This window comes from Artemia sp. Qi Xiang Cuo, chromosome 18 (assembly GCF_049724085.1).
Source record: "Artemia sp. Qi Xiang Cuo chromosome 18, ASM4972408v1, whole genome shotgun sequence".
NCBI lineage: Eukaryota > Metazoa > Arthropoda > Branchiopoda > Anostraca > Artemiidae > Artemia > Artemia sp. Qi Xiang Cuo.
Window position 1 is genome coordinate 50,253,250 of NC_142811.1, and position 19,508 is coordinate 50,272,757.

The 19,508-nt window shown below is 36.6% G+C and overlaps 1 protein-coding gene across 1 annotated transcript in view; it reads right to left on the reverse strand.

The window, feature by feature from the left end:
• Window positions 1-19,265, reverse strand: part of SiaT (beta-galactoside-a-2,6-sialyltransferase) — a gene marked incomplete at its 5' end in the record, with an annotated part of 124,048 nt that extends 104,783 nt beyond the window's left edge. The window contains one exon of the mRNA XM_089103971.1: window positions 19,062-19,265. Coding sequence (XP_088960097.1) covers window positions 19,062-19,265 — 204 coding nt within the window. The remainder of the gene's footprint in view (window positions 1-19,061) is intronic.
• Between the last annotated feature and the right edge of the window lie 243 nt (window positions 19,266-19,508).

Below are 19,508 nucleotides of genomic sequence, written 5' to 3' on the forward strand. Positions count from 1 at the left end.
GTGTGTGTGTTAGTTTTGGTGTGTGTGTGTTAGTTTTGGCGTGTGTGTGTGTGTGAGTTTTGTGTGTGTGTGTGTGTGTGAGTAAGTTTTTGTGTGCATGTAAGTTTTTGTGTGCATGTAAGTTTTCGTGTGCATGTGTAAGTTTTTGTGTGTATGTGTGTGTGTGTGTGTAAGTTTTTGTATGTGTGTAAGTTTTGGCGTGTGTGTGTAAGTTTTAGTGTGTGTGTGTGTGTTTGTGTGTGAGTTTTGTGTGTGTGTGTGTGTGTGTGTGTGTGTGTGTGTAAGATTTTGTGTGCATGTAAGTTTTCGTGTGCCTGTGTGTGTGTGTGTGTGTAAGTTGTTGTGTGTGTGTGTGTGTGTAAGTTTTTGCGTGTGTGTGTTAGTTTTGGTGTGTGTGTGTAAGTTTTCATGTGTGTGTGTGTAAGTTTTCATGTGTGTGTGTGTAAGTTTTTGTGTGTGTGTGTAAGTTTTTGTGTGTGCGTGTAAGTTTTCGTGTGTGTATTTGAGTTGTCGTGTGTGCGTGTAAGATTTTGAGCGTGTGTGTAAGTTTTTTTGTGCTTGTTTGTTTTGTTGTTGTTGTAATTTTTCGTTTGCTTTCTTTAGTTTTTTTTGTTTATGTTTGTGTGTGTGTGTGTGCGTAAGTTTTCGTGTGTGTTTGTAAGTTTTTGTGTGTGTGTGTAAGTTTTTGTGCGTGTTTGTAAGTTTTAGTGTGTGTGTAAGTTTTTGTGTACATGTAAGTTTTTGTGTGCATGTAAGTTTTTTCGTGTGGGTGTAAGTATTTGATTGCGGGTTTAAGTTTTTGTGTGTGTGTGTGTGTAATTGTTTGTGTGTGTAATATTTTTTGTGTTTAAGTTTTGACGTGTGTGTGTGTAAGTTTTCTTGTGTGTGTGTGTGTGTGTTTGTTTTTGTGTGCTTGTTTTTTTTCGTGTGGATGTGTTTGTTTGTGTTTTTGTGTGTGTGTGTGTGTGTAAGTTTTTGTGTGTGTGTATGTTTTTGTGTGTGTGTGTACGTTTTTGTGCGTGTGTGTAAGTTTTGTGTGTGTGTGTGTGTGTAAGTTTTTGTGTGCATGTAAGTTTTTGTGTGCATGTAAGTTTTTGCGTGTGGGTGTAAGTTTTTGTGTGTGTGTGTGTAAGTTTTTGTGTGTCTTAGCCTTTGTGCGTGTGTGTAAGATTTTGTATGTGTTTGTAAGTTTGTGTGTGTTTGTGTGTGTGTGTGTATTTTTTTTTTTTGTTTTTGTGTTTTTTTGTGTGTGTGTGTGTTTGTGTTTGTTAGTTTTTGTGTGTTTAATTTTTGGAGTTTGTGTCTGAGTTTTCGTGTGTGTGTGTGTAAGTTTTGTGTGTGTGTGTGTGGTTGTTAGTTTTTGTGAGTGTGTGTGTGAGTTTTTTTTGTGTTCATGTGTAAGTTTTTGTGTATGTGTGTGTGTGTGTGTGTGTAAGTTTTTGTGTGTGTGTAAATTTTGACGTGTGTGTGTGAGTTTTCGTGTGTGTATGTGTTTTTGTTTGTTTGTGTGTGTGTGTGTATGTGTAAGTATTTGTGTGTATGTTAGTTTTTGTGTGCTTGTAAGTTTTCGTGTGCATGTGTAAGTTTGTGTGTTTGTGTGTGTGTAAGTTTTTGTGTGTGTAAGTTTTTGAGTGTGTGTGTAATTTGTAGTGTGTGTGTGTGAGTTTTATTGTGTGTGTGTAAGTTTTTGTGTGTGTGTGTTTAATTTTTTGTGTGTGTGTGTAAGTTTTCGTGTGTGTGTGTGTAAGTTTTTGTTTGTGCGTGTAAGATTTTGTGTGTGTGTGTAAGTTTTTGTGTGCATGTAAGTTTTTGTGTGCATGTAAGTTTTCCGTGTGCATGTGTTAGTTTTTTGTGTTTTTGCTTTTTGATGTGTGTTTTCGTTTTTGTTCGTGTGTGTGTGTAAGTTTTTCAGTGTGCGGTAGTTTTTTTGCATGTGTGTAAGTGTTAGTGTGTGTGTAAGTTATTGCGCGAATTTTATTTTTTGTGATAACGTAAATGTTTGCATGTGTGTGTAAGATTTTGTGCGTGTGTGTAAGTTTTTGTGTGCATGTAAGTTTTTATGTGCATGTAAGTTTTCGTGTGCATGTGTAAGTTTTTTGTGTGTATGTGTTTTTTTGTTTGTGTGTGAGTAATTTTTAGTGTGTGTGTGTAAGTTTTTGTGTGTGTGTGTAAGTTTTTGTGCGTGTGTGTAAGTTTTAGTGTGTGTGTAAGTTTTTGTGTGCATGTAAGTTTTTGTGTGCATGTAAGTTTTTGCGTGTGGGTGTAAGTTTTTGTGTGTGTGTGTAAGTTTTTGTGTGCATGTATGTTTTTATGTGTATGTAAGTTTTCGTGTGAATGTGTAAGTTTTTTGTGTGTATGTGTGTGTGTGTGTGTGAGTAAGTTATCGTGTGTGTGTGTAAGTTTTTTTGTGTGTGTGTAAGTTGTTGTGCGTGTGTGTTAGTTTTAGTGTGTGTGTAAGTTTTTGTGTACATGTAAGTTTTTGTGTGCATGTAAGTTTTTGCGTGTGGGTGTAAGTTTTTGTGTGTGGGTGTAAGTTTTTGTGTGTATGTGTGTAAGTTTTTGCGTGTCTAAGATTTTGTGTGTGTAAGTTTTGACGTGTGTGTGTGTTAGTTTTCGTGTGTGTGTGTGTGTGTTAGTTTTTGTGTGAATGTAAGTTTTAGTGTGCAGGTGTTAGTGTTTGTGTGTGTGTGTGTGTGTGTGTAAGTTTTTGTGTGCTTGTAAGTTTTTGTGTGTGTGTGTAAGTTTTTGTGAGTGTGTGTAAGTTTTGTGTGTGTGTGTGTTAGTTTGTGTGGGCATTTAAGTTTTTTGTGTGCATGTTAGTTTTTGCGTGTGTGTGTAAGTTTTTGTGTGTGTGTGTATGTTCTTTTTGGTCTATTCTTATGTGTTTTGGTGTTTTAGGTGGTGTTTGTGTTTAAGTTTGTGTGTGTTTGTGTGTGTGTGTGTAAGTTTTTTGTGTGTGTGTGTGTATTTGTTTTTTTTTTTTTTGGTTTTTTTGTTTGTATGATTGTTTTTTTTTCATTTATTTCGTGTGTGTTTAAGTTTTTGTGTGTTTGTGTGTGTGTGTGTAAGTTTTTTGTGTGTGTGTGTGTAAGTTTGTGTGTGTGTTGTGTGTGTGTGTGTAAGTTTTGTGTGTGTGTGTGTGTTTGTAAGTTTTTGTGCGTGTGTGTGTGAGTTTTTGTTGTGTTCTTGTGTAAGTTTTTGTGTGTGTTTGTGTGTATGTGTGTGTGTTTGTTTTTTTTTGTGTGTTTTTTTTTTTTCGTGTGTTTGTTTGTTTTCGTGTGTGTGTGTGTGTGTGTGTGAGTTTTGTGTGTGTGTGTGTAAGTTTTTGTGTTAATTTAAGTTTTTTTGTGAATGTAAGTTTTAGTGTGAATGTGTAAGTTTTTGTGTGTGTGTGTGTAAGTTTTTGTGTGTGTGTAAGTTTTGGCGTGTGTGTGTATGTTTTTGTGTGTGTGTGTGTGTGTGTTTGTGTGTGTGTGTGTGTGTGTGTGTGTAAGTTTTTGTGTGCATGTAAGTTTTTGTGTTCTTGTTATTTTTCGTGTGCTTGTGTAAGTTTTTGTGTGTGTGTGTGTAAGTTTTGGTGTGTGTGTGTAAGTTTTTGCGTGTGTGTGTAAGTTTTAGTGTGTGTGTGTAAGTTTTCATGTGTGTGTGTAAGTTTTTGTGTGTGTATGTGTAAGTTTTCGTGTGTGTTTGTAAGTTTTCGTGTGTGTGTGTGTAAGTTTTTGTGTGCGTGTAAGATTTTTTGTGTGTGTGTAAGTTTTTGTGTGCATGTAAGTTTTTATGTGCATGTAAGTATTCTTGTGCATGTGTAAGTTTTTTTTGTGTGTGTGTGTGTGTGTGTGTGTGTAAGTGTTCGTGTGTGTGTGTGTAAGTTTTTGTGTGTGTGTCAGTTTTTGTGAGTGTGTGTAAGTTTTAGTGTGTGGGTCAGTTTTTGTGTACATGAAAGTTTTTGTGTGCATGTAAGTGTTTGCGTGTGTGTGTAATTTTTTGTGCGTGTGTAAGTTTTTGCGTGTGTGTTTAAGTTTTAGTGTGTGTGTGTGAGTGTTCGTGTGTGTGTGTATGTGTAAGTTTTTGTGTGTGAGTGTAAGTTTTAGCGGGTGTGTGTCAGTTTTTGTGTGAATATAAGTTTTTTTATGCATGTAAGTTTTAGTGTGAATCTGTTAGTTTTTGTGTGTGTGTGTGTGTGTGTGTATGTGTTTGTGTTTGTGTATGTTTTTGCGTGTGTGTGTGTTTGTTTTAGTGTGTTTGCGTCAGTTTTCGTGTGTGTGTGTGTGTGTGATTTTTTGTGTGTGTGTGTTAGTTTTTGTACGTGTGTGTTTGTTTTTGTGTGTGAGTATGTTTTCGTGTGTGTGTGTAAGTTATTTTGTGTGTGTGTGTAATTTTTTGCGTGTGGGTGTAAGTTTTTGTGTGTGTGTGTGTGTATTTTTTTGTGTGTGTGTTAGTTTTTGTGTGTGTGTATGTAAGTTTTTGCGTGTGTGTGTAAGTTTTTGTGTGTGTGTGTGTGTAAGTTTTTGTGTGTCTAAGCTTTTGTGTGTGTAAGTTTATACGTGTGTGTGTCAGTTTTCGTGTGTGTGTGTATAAGTTGTTGTGTGAATGTAAGTTTTAGTGTGCATGTGTGAGTTTTTGTGTGTGTGTGTGTGTGTGTGTTAGTTTTTGTGTGTGTGTGTAAGTTTTTGCTTGTGTGTGTTATTTTTAGTGTGTGTGTGTGTAATTTTTTGTGTGTGTGTTTAAGTTTTTGTGTGTGTGTGTAAGTTTGTGTGTGTGTGTGTGTAAGTTTTTGTGTGCTTGTAAGTTTTTGTGTGCATGTAAGTTTTTGCGTGTGGGTGTAAGTTTTTGTGTGTGTGTGTGTAAGTTTTTGTGTGTCTAAGATTTTGAGTGTGGATATAATTTTTTTTTGTGTTTGTGTTAGTTTGTTTTTTTGTGTGTGTTTGTTAGTTTTTGTGTGTGTAAGTTTTTTTGTGTGTGTGTGTGTGTTAGTTTTTGTGTGTGTGTGTGTGTGTGTGTAATTTTGTGTTTGTTTATGTTTGTTTGTGTGTGTGTATGTTTTCTTGTGTGTGCTTTTATTTTTTGTGTGTGTGTATTTGTGTGTGTGTGCAATTGTGTGTGCTTTTTTTTTAGAGTTTTTTTTGTGTTAATTTTATATATTGTTTTTACGTGTTTGTGTGTTTGTATAAGATTTTGTGTGTGTGTTATTTTTGGCGTGTGTGTGTGAGTTTTCGTGTGTGTGTGTGTGTGTGTGAGTTTCGTGTGCATGTGTAAGTTTTTGTGTGTGTGTGTGTGTGTGTAAGTTTTTGTGTGTGTAAGTTTTCGTGTGTGTGCGTGTAAGTTTGTGTGTGTGTGTGTGTTTGAAGGTTTTTGTGAGTGTGTGTGTGAGTTTTTTGTGTTCATGTGTAAGTTTGTGTGTGTGTGTGTGTGTGTGTGTAATTTTTGTGTGTGTGTAAGTTTTGGCGTGTGTGTGTGAGTTTTCGTGTGTGTGTGTGTGTAAGTTTTGTGTGTGTGTGTGTGTAAGTTTTTGTGTGCTTTTAAGTTTTTGTGTTCATGTATGTTTTAGTGTTCATGTGTAAGTTTTTGTGTGTGTGTGTGTGTGTAATATTTTGTGTGTGTGTGTGTAAGTTTTTGCGTGTGTGTGTAATTTTTGGCGTGTGTGTTTAAGATTTCATGTGTGTGTGTGTGTGATTTTTTGTGTGTGTATGTAAGTTTTTGTGCGTGTGTGTAAGTTTTTGTGTGTGTGTAAGTTTTTGTGTGCATGTAAGTTTTTGTGTGCATGTAAGTTTTTGCGTGTGGGTCTAAGTTTTTGTGTGTGTGTAAGTTTTTGTGTGCATGTAAGTTTTTGCGTGTGGGTCTAAGTTTTTTTGTGTGTGTGTGTGTAAGTTTTTGTGTCTAATCTTTTGTGTGTGGATGTAAGTTTTTTGTGTGTGTGTGTAAGTTTGTGTGTGTGAGTGTGTAATTTTTTGTGTGTGTAAGTTTTTTGTGTGTGTGTGTGTGTTTAAGTTTGTGTGTGTGTGTGTGTGTGTGTGTCTAAGTTTTTGTGTGTGTAATTTTTGGCGTGTGTGTGTAATTTTTAGTGTGTGTGTGTTTGTAAGTTTTGTGTGTGTGTGTGCAAGTTTTTGTGAGTGTGTGTGTGAGTTTTTTTTTTGTGTTAATGTGAAAGTTATTTTGTATGTGTGTGTGTGTAAGTTTTTGTGTGTGTGTGATTTTTGGGGTGTGTGTGTGTGTTTTAGTGTGTGTGTGTGTGTTTTAGTTTTGTGTGTGTGTGTGTGTTTAAGTTTTTGTGTGTTTGTATGTTTTTATGTGCTTGTTTGTTTTCGTTTGGTTTTGTAAGTTTTTGTGTGTGTGTGTGTGTGTGTAAGTTTTTTTGTGTGTGTGTGTAATTGTTGGTGTGTGTGTGTAAGTTTTCGTGTGTGTGTGTAAGATTTCCTTGGTTGGTTTAAGTTTTTGTGGGTGTGTATAAGTTTTTGTGTGTGTGTAAGTTTTTGTGTGCATGTATGGGGACCGGGGGAGGGCCTTTGGGGCTCAGGGAGGGCGTTTGGGGATCCGGGGCCCTTGAGGATTGGGTGGTCTTTTGGGAGCCCAGTGGACCTTTGGGGACCGGAGGAGGACCTTTGGGGGCCCAGGGGACCCTTGGGAGCCGGTTGGCCCTTTGGGAGCCCGGGGGACCTTTGAGGGCCAGGGGAGGGCCTTTGAGGGTCTGAGGAGGGCGTTTGGGGGATAATATTTCGAAATTTTTACTTTTTAGTTTACTTTTTGCGGCGCATTCCTGCAGCGCATCCCTGCGGCGCACCCCTGCGGCGCATTCCTGCGCCACATCCCTGCGGCGCATCCCTGCGGCGCATCCCCTGCGGCGCATTCCTGCGGCGCATCCCTGCGGCGCATCCCGGCGGCGCCTCCCTGTGGCGCATCCCCTGTGGCGCATCCCCCTGCGGTGCATCCCCATGCGGCGCATTCCTGGCCCGCGGCGCTTGTCGGGCCCGGTGGACCTGGGAGGACGAGGGAAGGGCAGGGGAGGGTCCGGGGAACCACTGGGGTGCCTGGGGGACATGTTGTGACCGGTGGAGGACCTGTGGAACCCAGTTGGTCTTTTGGGAGCTTGATGGGCCTTGGGGGGGTCCGGGGAGAGATTTTGGGGGTCTGGGGTGGGCGTTTGGGGGGCTGGGGTTCTTTGGGAGCTGGGGGGACCTTTGAGGACCGAGCGCTTCCTTCGGGGTTTGGGTGGGGGATCGGAACCCTTTGGGGTTGGGGTAGAGGACCTCACAACACTGTTAAAATGAAACTTGTGTATTATAACGACCACACTCAAAACCTCTTCTAAAACCTTTCCTAAAATCTTCTTTCAAAATGTCTCTAGCTGTTTCGCCGAAATAGTTCCATAACCTGTCTAAAGCAGTTTCGCCCAAATAATCCCTAAATGTAATTCAGCGTGTTCCTTTTGTTTTTGGCATCTCTGCGCTAATGCATTTCAAATTAATAAGAAACCTGATTCCCGCGCTAAAACAATTCATCACTAAGATGTTTCTTGGAGAATTGTTTCCATGGCCTTTGGTTATTAATATCCTTTGGTGTTTGACCAAAAGAGTTGTTTCCGAGGTAATGACATTAATGACTTGGATCTATTCCTGCAGAAAAGTTTCTAGGCAAAAACTTTTAAAGTCTGACAGATGATGTCATTGGTTGATTGATCTGTCAAGAAAGGGGAATTAATTTGTTGTTTCTAAGGGGAATTATTGATTCACGATAGGTGAATTGAGTTCGACAGCACAGGTGTTCCAAGGTTGATGTTGTTGTTGTTGTAAGTGCACGCTCTCAGCGAATGTCAAGGTCGATGTTGTTGTTGTTGACACACTATCAACCTTTGGAAAAAGAGGTCATTGACCCCATTAACAACGTATTCTCCCCAGGGAGGCTATGCCCATATATGGTGTGGGGTCACGAGTCTATGCCCATATATGGTGTAGGGTCAGGACCTCCTGAGGAATCTCTACTTTTGTGCAAAAGTTTACGTTTTTTGGGAGAAGTGGGATTCTCCGGTGGTGCACTCTCTTTTATTGTTTAAAAAAGAAACCAGATTTTATGATTTTCGTTTAAATGAGCCCTCTTCCTATATTCTACAACCACTGATTTTATTCAGTCATCCCTGGGGTAGAAAGACGTTAAAAAATGAGATACATCAGTGATACTCAAGTGACGTTCCTTGTTTCTCAAGGACTGTAAGCTTCTAATTCAAGTTTATTGACAGTACTAATTCAACTTTTCGTCTCTATCCACCGCCTTTTTCGAGGGTTATAGACTCTTTTTAAAAATCCCAGAAAACTTGTTTTCGGCAAAAAATTTTACTGATGATAGATGCTAGAATTAAAATCTTTGAATTAAGATCGAATATTTTGCAGGTATCAATACATGGATAATTGTAGAAAGAGCCAAGACTGATAGTCCGAGTGATTGAGAGGCAAAACTAGGATAAGCCTTTTTTAGGATTGCATAAAAATGATGTCATTTCAATGACATTTCATGTCATTTTGAATCAAAAGCCAGAGGAAAAAATAAGCTGAATTATTGACAGATGATGTCATTGGTTGATTGATCTGTCAAGAAAGGGGAATTAATTTGTTGTTTCTAAGGGGAATTATTGATTCACGATAGGTGAATTGAGGTCGACAGCACAGGTGTTCCAAGGTCGATGTTGTTGTTGTTGTAAGTGCACGCTCTCAGCGAATGTCAAGGTCGATGTTGTTGTTGTTGACACACTATCGACCTTTGGAAAAAGAGGTCATTGACCCCATTAACAACGTGTTCTCCCCAGGGAGGCTATGCCCATATATGGTGTGGGGTCACGAGTCTATGCCCATATATGGTGTAGGGTCAGGACCTCCTGAGGCATCTCTACTTTTGTGCGAAAATTTACGTTTTTTGGGAGAAGTGGGATTCTCCGGTGGTGCACTCTCTTTTATTGTTTAAAAAAGAAACCAGATTTTATGATTTTCGTTTAAATGAGCCCTCTTCCTATATTCTACAACCACTGATTTGATTCAGTCATCCCTGGGGTAGAAAGACGTTAAAAAATGAGATACATCAGTGATACTCAAGTGACGTTCCTTGTTTCTCAAGGACTGTAAGCTTCTAATTCAAGTTTATTGACAGTACTAATTCAACTTTTCGTCTCTATCCACCGCCTTTTTCGAGGGTTATAGACTCTTTTTAAAAATCCCAGAAAACTTGTTTTCGGCAAAAAATTTACTGATGATAGATGCTAGAATTAAAATCTTTGAATTAAGATCGAATATTTTGCAGGTATCAATACATGGATAATTGTAGAAAGAGCCAAGACTGATAGTCCGAGTGATTGAGAGGCAAAACTAGGATAAGCCTTTTTTAGGATTGCATAAAAATGATGTCATTTCAATGACATTTCATGTCATTTCGAATCAAAAGCCAGAGGAAAAAATAAGCTGAATTATTGACATGGTATACAACCCAGCGCAGCGTTCTGGATTTTAACAATGGATGTCTGTCTGTAACTTGTCAAACGGTTCGTGGTAACAAACTAGTCAGGAATAACCCGGCTCAATAGTAATCGAAACTCTAAAAAACGGAATTTTCAAATATTTAAGTTTCATCAAGTTTTGTCCTACCCATCCAAAGTTACACGCCTGTGAAAATTTGCCTGATTTTCAAAAAAAAGGAAACACCCTCTAAAAGCCATAGAACCTTAATGAAAATCACACCATCAGATTCAGCGTATCGGAGAACCCCACAGTTAAGGTTTCAAGCTCCTATCTGCGAAAATGTGGAATTTTGTATTTTTTGCCAGGAGAAAGAACACGGAAGCGTGTTTATTTGTTGTTTTTTTTTTTTGTTGTTTTTATTTCGAGGGGTGATCGTACCGACCCAGTGGTCCTAGAATATCACGGAAGGATTCATTTTAACAAAAATTAAAAGTTCTAGTGCCAAACAGTGACCAAAAAATGGAGGGTAGCTAGGCCCCCTCCCACGCTCATTTTTCCCAAAGTCACCCGATCAAAATTTTGAGACAGCCATTTTGTTCAGCATGGTCGGAGAATATAATAACTATGTCTTTGAGGATGACTTAATCCCCCACATTCCCCGGGTGGGGGAGGGCTGCAAGTTACGAACTTCTATCAATGTTTACATATCGCATTGGTTAGTGGGAAGTATACAGACGCTTTCAGGGGGATTAATCTGGTAGTTTGAGGGGGGGGGCGGGGTCGGAGGTTACATGGGAGGATCTTTCCGTGAAGGAAGTTTTCATGGGGGAAGGGACATTGCTAAGAAAGGGGCGCCGGATTTCCCAGTATTATTTTAAAAAAAGATCAGATACTAAATATAAAAAAAACAAGTTTTTCAACTGATAGTAAGGAGCATCATCAAAACTTAAAACGAACAGAAATCATTACGTATATGATTGGGTTCGCCCCCAATCAATACTTCTAAAGTTTTTTTAGTACTTTCATAAGAGCTACAAATTTACGGCTTTTGTGATTAAGGGGTCATTTTTAAAGAATTGGAAAAAAATTCCAACTTCAGCTTTAAGAGCGATGTATTGACTAGGTGGCGAACCCCCTAATATACGTATTAAAAATAAATGAATATAGAAGATCGTTACGCAAATTAATTCGTAAGTTACATATATTTATTACTAATAAAAACGTTCGTAAATAAAATTAAACAACTTTCGAGAAAGCCATTTAACCAAAAAAAAAGTAAAATTAATATGCAAATTCCGTTTCAATTATTCATGTACAGTGAGCCAAAATCAAAACCTCCATTAATTCAAAAACATTCAGAAGTAAAATAAAAAAAACAAGTTTTTTTTAACTGAAAGTAAGGAACGACATTAAAACTTAAAACGAACAGAAATTATTCCGTATATGAAAGGGGCTGTCCCTCCTCAACGCCTTGCTCTTTAAGCTAAAGTTTGACTCTTTCTCACAGCTCTATTTTTTTTTTAAAATAAACAAACTTTAGCGTAAAGAGTGAGGCGTTGAGGAGGGGACAGCCCGTTTCATATACGGAATAATTTCTGTTCGTTTTAAGTTTTAATGTCGTTCCTTACTTTCAGTTAAAAAAAACCTTGTTTTTTTATTTAATTTGAGGAATCATCCAGGTTTTAAGTTTGAACGAAATTCACAAGACACAGACCTCTTGCCAAACACGGGTCCAGGCATGAGATTTCAAGTGGGCATTCAAGTCTAAACACCGCTTATTAAAATCAGATGTTTTCAAATCTCAGGAAGGAAGGCATTTAAATCTTATTGCTTTCTTTGTACTGCTTCCATAGCGCCATTTTGAAAGAAAGCACACTTGCAGATAGGTGAAATTATGTGTTAATATCAAGAGTACTTAAGCATCATAAAGCTTAGAAAACATATGATAACTGTGAAAGGGAGAGGTCGACTTGAGATGTAATGTGTAAAAGCTAATTATTTAATTAAAAAAAAGAGAAAATCAAAATAAAAAAAAGAAGAAAAGAACTGTTTTCCTGCTTCATCATTGAAATAAAAAAAAGTACTTGAACAAGGTCTTCACGTTACTCACATATCCAATCACCTAGAACAAAGCAGTTTAACCGAACAATCTATCAAATAGAAGTATCCCAATTCCTGCAAAAATAATCAAGTCACAAGTATTACAAAAATGTTATTCGATATACCAAATACAACTATATGTAAGAGTATGCATTTTCTGGGTTCTTGAACTCCAGTGACTAAAGAAAGCTACTTCTTAGAGTAGCAAACACCTCAAATGGTTAGTTTTACTGATACTTCATTAACAGTATTTTTGATTTATCAAACTCGGCGTCAAAATGATTTGAGCCAAACTCATAACAGAATATGACCGTGTTTAAAATCAAAGGATGTATCTCAATTTTTTCCAAAAATCAATTAAAAGGAAATTTCTTAACTGATCTTTGTATCCAAAACTCACATTTTCAGATGAGTTCTGAAATTGTAAGTAAAATAAATTTTTGAATTTAAATTCAAATGACATTTTTACTTTGTTATGCTTAAATTTATTATCAGCTTACAGCATCCGTCATAGTAGTTAAATTAATTAATATTTATTATGTATATTAACTAATTAATTATTATGTATATTAATATAATATGTAACTATTTCATATCTGGTTTTGTAATGTTACAGCTAAAGGTGTGTTGCGGTTAAATAGAAGAGACCAATTTGGTTACCATGAAGAAAGTGCTAAAATGATGTTTTTTAGTTATGGAATATACATGAAAATGCTTTCTACTACTTTTTCTCTTTCAAATAAAGCCGTTGTTTTTCAAGGTGTATTTTTTTTTCTTGGAAAATCGGAAATCTCTCCTCTTTCGAACCTAATTGATGCCACCAGCGCATTTTCGTATTTGAAGAACAGGGGAAATGCTTCAAGATACAGAATCTTGTTTCACTTTCAGATGTCACAGAGGAAAAGGGGAAGTTTACTGGGCAGGGAAACGTAAGATCTATCTTCTTTCTAAGAAGTTTACTGAAGCCTGACTTTGTGGGTGGTTTTGAGTCAATATCTCTCAAAGCAAGTCTTACAATATCTAAAGGGTGGGGAGTCATGGCTGGGGACTTTATTGACTTGTCATAGAAAACAATATTCAAAAGGAGAGAGGAAAAACTTAACGATGTATAGCAGGATTTACATTTGGTTATAGGCATCACTATAGAGAGGATTGCGGAGCTTCTCCTCCATTAAGTCCGTTCCCCCTAAAAAGTTGAAGTTTGCAGCTACTATAATCTTTGGAAATTATTATCATAGGGAGCGAAATAGCGCTGCCTAAGTAAAGAGCAATGTAGGCACAATTTTTTTTTTTTTTTTCACCAAGGCACTTCGTATACAAGGAATTGTCGTAGGAACCTCGGAATTAAAAGTCCATAGCAGCTATATCTCAGGAACCGCATAGACTAGAGTATTACGTTGAAATTTACAGTGCATGTTAACGGGGATATAGAACCAACAAAAAACCACTATATGGATACTACCCCTACTACTGCTACTACTACTATTAATATTACTATCAAAGCTAAGGGTATTAAGGAGACATTTTTAGATAATATTGGGGAGTATGTTAAATTAAAACACGCTGCATGTATGCAGTCTGTCTAATGGCTGTATGAACTATATATCAAGGACAGCTTAGAATATTAGGTTGAAACTTTCAGAGCATGCTGAGGGACGAGTTGAGCTAATAAAAAACACTATGTAGACACTGAATTACTAGCAATAGTACTACTACTGCTGCCAGTACTAATATTACTAAAGATTTTGGTATTAATGTGAAAAATTTCAGGGAATGTGGGTAGGGGGCTAAATCAAAGTATAGTGTAAGTGCATCCAGCTTTTCAAAATAACATAGATACAATTTTCCAGGAATTTTATTAAGTTTTATTTTTCAGTAGAACTTGATGAAAAATGAATTGAACTGTACTATGTGTGTTCGGATTTTTCGAAAGGATGTATGTTACTAAAGATTGTTGAAAATTTTTCTATATAGAGGCTATAAGTAAAAACAGCCATTGTCGAAAGAAACCCAAACTCTAAAAAAATGAAAATTTGATTATAATATTCCCAAAAACAAAATATATTACTCATGCTGATTCTAAAACCGTAGAATGCGCTGATTTTAAAGTTGCTCATCATTGGTATTAGTAAAAAAATGGCATTATTTTACAAACAACAAATAAAGTCCCCCCAAAAAACAGGCGGGGGGGGATTGATGTTAATTATGGGAGAAACTTCAACATAAATGGAAGACTCAAAATAAGTATCTTTTGAGGACAAATATAGAGAGGGCAAATTTCAAAAGTTTTAATGTCGCACTTTTACTTTCGTTCGAAATAGCTTGTTTTTGTTGTTGTTGTTTTTTTTTTATTTAGTCTTCCGCAAAATTATAGAAAAGTAATTTTTCTTTTGGCTTTTTACTCAGCCTAACTGAACTTTGAGCTTAGAGCCGGAGAAGGATCGAAGGTCTAAGGTGGTTTGATTTCATAAGTAATGAGAAGTTGCTGCAGCTTACCAAGCAGTCTCGGTTTTCTGTCTAAGCAGCTGAGTTTGCCTTAAAATGGTTTGGACACCTACTTCGAATACCCATGCACTTACCCGCAAATATAATCTTTTACTTTCACCCTACGGAAGCCGGTTGGAAGCGACCCCGCAGCCGAGCGAAGAAGCGATGGTTCCGGACCGAAGATTCTGGCGATGGCAAACATCAGACCGAGAAAAGCACAAACGCTCGCAATGGACCGAAGCGGAGGGAGGAGGCAGACGTCACTCTCTACGCCGAGCAGCGCCCGGCAGGAGACCTAAGTAAAGTCAAGTAAGTAAGTCAAAGCAACTTAGCTTGACAAAATATGTAATCTCTGACGATGAAATTTGAAGCTAAAAATGCGAATTAACACCTAAGTTTTTGAGAAACACCTTTACAAAACAGTAGACTTTAAATCTCCCCCCCCCCAAAAAAAAAATAAAATAAAAATACATTTCCCCCCCCCCCAAAATTTCCGTAAACTGAAGTTTGCTTCATTCTATTAAAGAAAATTTATTTAATCCTTCCCATTCAGTAGCGTCAATTCAAGAAAATTTATTGGGCCAGGAAGAAATATATTTTTCAAAATTTAGGAAGGCAGGGGTGTAGGGATGGAATATAGGGGTGTAAGAATGTAAGGGGGTTTCAATTTCTCACTGAAAAACACAGAAAAGAGAGAAAGTATTTTTCAGTGAAAATATCTCCCAAAAAGGTATTTTTCTAAATCAAGAGGGCTGCCAACCACCTCCAGCCTCCCCCCCCCAAAAAAAAAACGATATTAAAAGTCCTCAAAAGTACAGAGCTGGGAAAATGAAGCAATTGTCTTATTCAGTTATGTAGCAGTGAAGAAAAATGTCTTCTTTACCCAATTTAATGGCGTATTTCAATAATGACCAACATCTTGAATTGCTCTTACTTTTCTTCAATTTTATCAACTGAATTATCAGGGTTAGCGTTAGGTTGATTCTCAGTTTAACTTAATAGTTGTGAATTTTGGGATTGTACCATTCTTTAATTTGTCCTGTACAATATGTATACTGCCAAAAACAAAACGATAGATAGACATTGCATAGAATAGCGTCATTTGGGATCTTTAGCATAATAGGGCTTTGGGTTCAAACATATAAACATGGATTTACTGGATCTGCAACTCTTCAACTCTGAACTTGACAGTAATTTATAAATTTACATCTCAAAATTTCGTTTCTCGAATCTCAAGAGAATATAATAGCTAATAACAGTTTTAAAGCCTGCTAATTAGGTTAATTTTAATGCTTAATATTGCTAGCGTTTCTTTAAAGCTGGTGAGTAATTGCAAATTTGGCGAATCAAGACTTGAGGCTGTTTCATATTTCCTACAGAAATCCAATTTTGTTTCCAGATACTGAATTTGTAATGGTTTAGTGAAATTTGTTTCAGAGACTTGACAGTGACAAGGTCTGAAAAGGTGGCCCTTTTGCAACTCAAGTAGATTGTGTGTATCTAAAATATGGTATGATTGTGACCGTTTAGGATTCAAATCTTAGCTTTGTCAATTTTTGTTTTCGTAAAAGATCATATTAAAAATTCGTAAGCAATAAAAAACCCGAACTGAATGTGTTTAAGCCGAGGGGCAAAAGTCAAGCAGCTTTTGAAAACTTTTCCAGAGCAAACTTATTTCTTTTCTCTTAATATTCCACATATATAAAATTTTATAGAGAATACCGTTTGAAAGTTTAAAGTTCCTCTCCATCACCCAGTAAAGAGGGATATGAGCCCCCTTCAAATGAAAGATTAAAGGTCATTTTGACTAAGTTAGACCATTTTACTAAGTTTTATGCGTATATTTGTATGTTTAACAGATTCATTTAAAAATGAATCTTTTAAAGCTTGCGTTCGTCCGATTTCCACATATAACTTTGGAGTCCTTGAAATGTACGATAAAATTATTCTGTTAAGATTTATAGTTATAAAAAATTCGTTTAAAATCAAATATAAGTAGCAGTTTAAGGGGTTTGCTCTCGTTTGAAAATTTGTAAGACCTAAGGGGGATTAAGGGGTTGTGTTTGACCCAAGAAACTTCATCTGCAATAGTCTAAAATAGGGTCTAGTAATGCTTGGACAATTCATTAAATCAGCTGCTTCATCTGTCTTTTTCAAAAATTTAATGCAAAGATTTATGCAGCATACTATTATTATTTAAAATTAAAATATTATCATTAAATAATATTATTATTTTAATATTATTATTTATGCAGTGTACTATTATTTAAAAGAGAAAGCGTGAAATACTAATCAAAATAAGACAAGCATATTGAGAAATAAACCCCCTTAAATACGGAAACAAATAGGAGCTTACAATCACAAAGGATTAAGGGAGTTCCCCAAGGCCGTATCCAGGATTTTTTTTCGGAGGGGTCTTACCAAGAAAAAATGGGGGGGGGGGCGTTTACACAAAAAAAAAACTCCAAAAACGTATATAAAATTTGTTTATATCCATTGTTGTTACGTTTTTACGAGTCAAACAAACATTTCGAGGGGGGTTCAAACCACCCTAACCCCTCCTATGGGTACGGCCTTGGAGTACCCCAAAAAGACGAAAACTAAGAGATCTAGAATGGTCACATGGTTTATATTCTCTCATATACTTCATATTAATACATATTTTCGATTTTATCAATCCGTGCAAGTCCATGATCAATTGATACCTGCTACACTTTTGACAAGATCTATTTACAAGACCGTTTCGGGAGATTGAGTCCCTTCATTTTCATCATTATAGGCTTGACTAGAATGGGTTTTCAGATTTGACTGAAACTTAGTAGGAGGTAAGATTCCAATTTGGGTTTTTCGGGGGGGTACAATGCCGACCGCTCTGATCTCTTTGAGGAATAGAATAGGCGGCTAAATTTTGTAATCAGAACATCTATCAGAATGTGTTTTCTCCCCAAAAATATGTTAGAAATGAAATTTTCACATTGCGGCTTTTTAGAGTTCGCACGCAATTTAATTTGTTTATTGGGTCGCTAAACTTATTTTTTCATTGGAAAAGTTATCAGAAGAAATTGTTCAACCTCAACATGACATGACGAGAAGGAGCTGTTAATGTCCAAAATTATATTTTCAAGACCTCAGCACCAATCTGATCTCTATGAGAGGTTGGAGGGGCTAGATCCTATTCATATTGCATATTTCATAGTAACTAAACTTAGTCACAAAAAATATTAGTCTCCTAGTTATATTTTTGTGCATTCAGGGTTTATTCGACCTTTGTGGTACAGAAGAAACGGAATTAATAAGATTTTTTCATTAGCAATTACCTAATGGGGAAGTTCAATGCGGACCAAGCTTGTGTGCAGTGTTAACTAGTCTCACAGTTGAGTCTCTTATGGTCTGCATATGACCAAACCTAAATAGAGGGGGGGGGGATAGCGCAAAGGTATCAAAACGTTTTTTTATTAGCCTAATTATTAGATTGGCTGGCAATTGTGCAATCCATTGAACAAATTATGGCTTCCAGCTAAAATTATGGTGCCGAGTATAAGTATTCAGTAGGAGCTCTGTAATGCAAGCTCTGTCATCAGTATTCACAAGAAGGGCCTATTGAGTCTAGGTGCAACTTAGACTGTTGTTTTGCCTTCGGATGGCTTGATTCCAAAAAGCTAACAGTGCCAATTGTATTGCTCTGTAACTAAGACCGTTGTTCAGAGTGGCTACAATACTCTTGGGGGCCTTGGCATCGGGGCGTAGTTGACTGACGTAAAACAAGCGCAATATTGCGTTCGCAAAAATTACGTTCGGTGCTTATGGCAAACTTGCTGCATTCCAACGAAATTATCTCAGTTTGAACTTTTATATACTGTTTTTCAAAGAAGAGCAATTTTTTAACTCTCCGGTTAAATTAAATATATTATAAAAATTTAAATCTCCCTAATTTTTAAATCTCCCTAATTAGGTAATTAAAATTACCTAATTTTGTTTCAATTTCCCTCCAGCTCCTTAAAATTCTCACTATTGTAGCCATTTAAATTTTTATTATACCTCGTCTTAAGCAAAAACATGACTACTATATGAATTGTCTCTGTTGGTGACAGATTATTTAAAATACGTCAATGTTTTTTCCTTCACAAACTGCATCTAATTCTACTTTTCGGTTATCTAAATCGGGTCAAAACAAGGTCTATCTTTTAGAAAATCAAATTACTGAACATGAGATCTTTCACATGAACACAAGACGTTCTTAGGCAGCAGGGCTACAAAGTATTAAAATAATTCTAACAACTTCCATAAATGACAGGTCATCCAACTTTCTTCAAAGCATAATCTTTTTAGTCTTATGCTGCACTTTGGATGAAAATAAATAAAGCTTTCCTGTTTCAAATGAAAATAAAGTGTCTAATATTTTTTCATAACAAGGGTTAACTTGTGAAAATGTTACGACTAAAACATTTTCACTTTGAACAGGGTCAAATTTTCACGGAACAGGGAAGGGGGGCCAATTTTTTTTCACAATCTGGGAGGGGCAAATTTATCATTTCTTCCTGTTATCATGAAAATACAAAAAAAAGACATTTTCAATGAGAATACCCTTCAAACAAGGTATTCAGAAATGTTGGGGAGTAAATGACCCCCCCCTACCTACACTAATGAAAGAGACTAGAGTGCTGGATGGATATTTCTTACTTTAAAACCGATTGATTTTTGTCCTATTGTTGTTGGCTCATAATTTGACATAGCAACAACGGGTAAATACAAAAATGGGTAAAATGTTGACCCTGTTTGGTTTCTTATTATAACATACACTTAAGCAATCACGTGATTGACCTGTGAAATTTCCTCAAAATGGCCAGTTTAATTAAGGCAAACTTTATAACACGGAAGTATTCGGCGGTAACCGAACCGTATTCGCGGTAGCCGAATACGGTTCCTTTTTTTTTACATGTATCAGACTTTAATACATATTGACCCATGAGCCTCATTACGGTACCCGTTTTGGGAAACATGACCGTAAAAATATGTGGAATTTATCTAGATCCTTACCGTTTCAAGGGCTGCAGTATAGTTAGATGGGTCCCAAACCAATAATGATACATTTTCAAACATTGGCGAAACGAGGAACTCATAAACTGGATGAGCAACCACCTGAGAATTGACTATCCGTAAAGATGTTTTTTTACCAACATCCTGTTCATAACTTTCTGTCGGGGCATTGTTGAAACGCACCACAAAGTCGTGTGAGTCTAGAAAAGAAATTAAAAATCAATTCTTAGCTACTTAGGATAATTTATTTATAGGGGACATGAGATTCAGCAGAGGTATTTCTGATACGCTTTGACACCTTTTTTGGGGAGCGAAAATGTAGAGGTCCCCAAAGTATTGGTACTAGAATATCTAGCTATAGGTTCCATCAGATTTCAACCAATTTGGTTATAAATAAGAATAAGGGTCCTAATTACAATTTTTGAGGTTTCCATACATTCTGCCCTC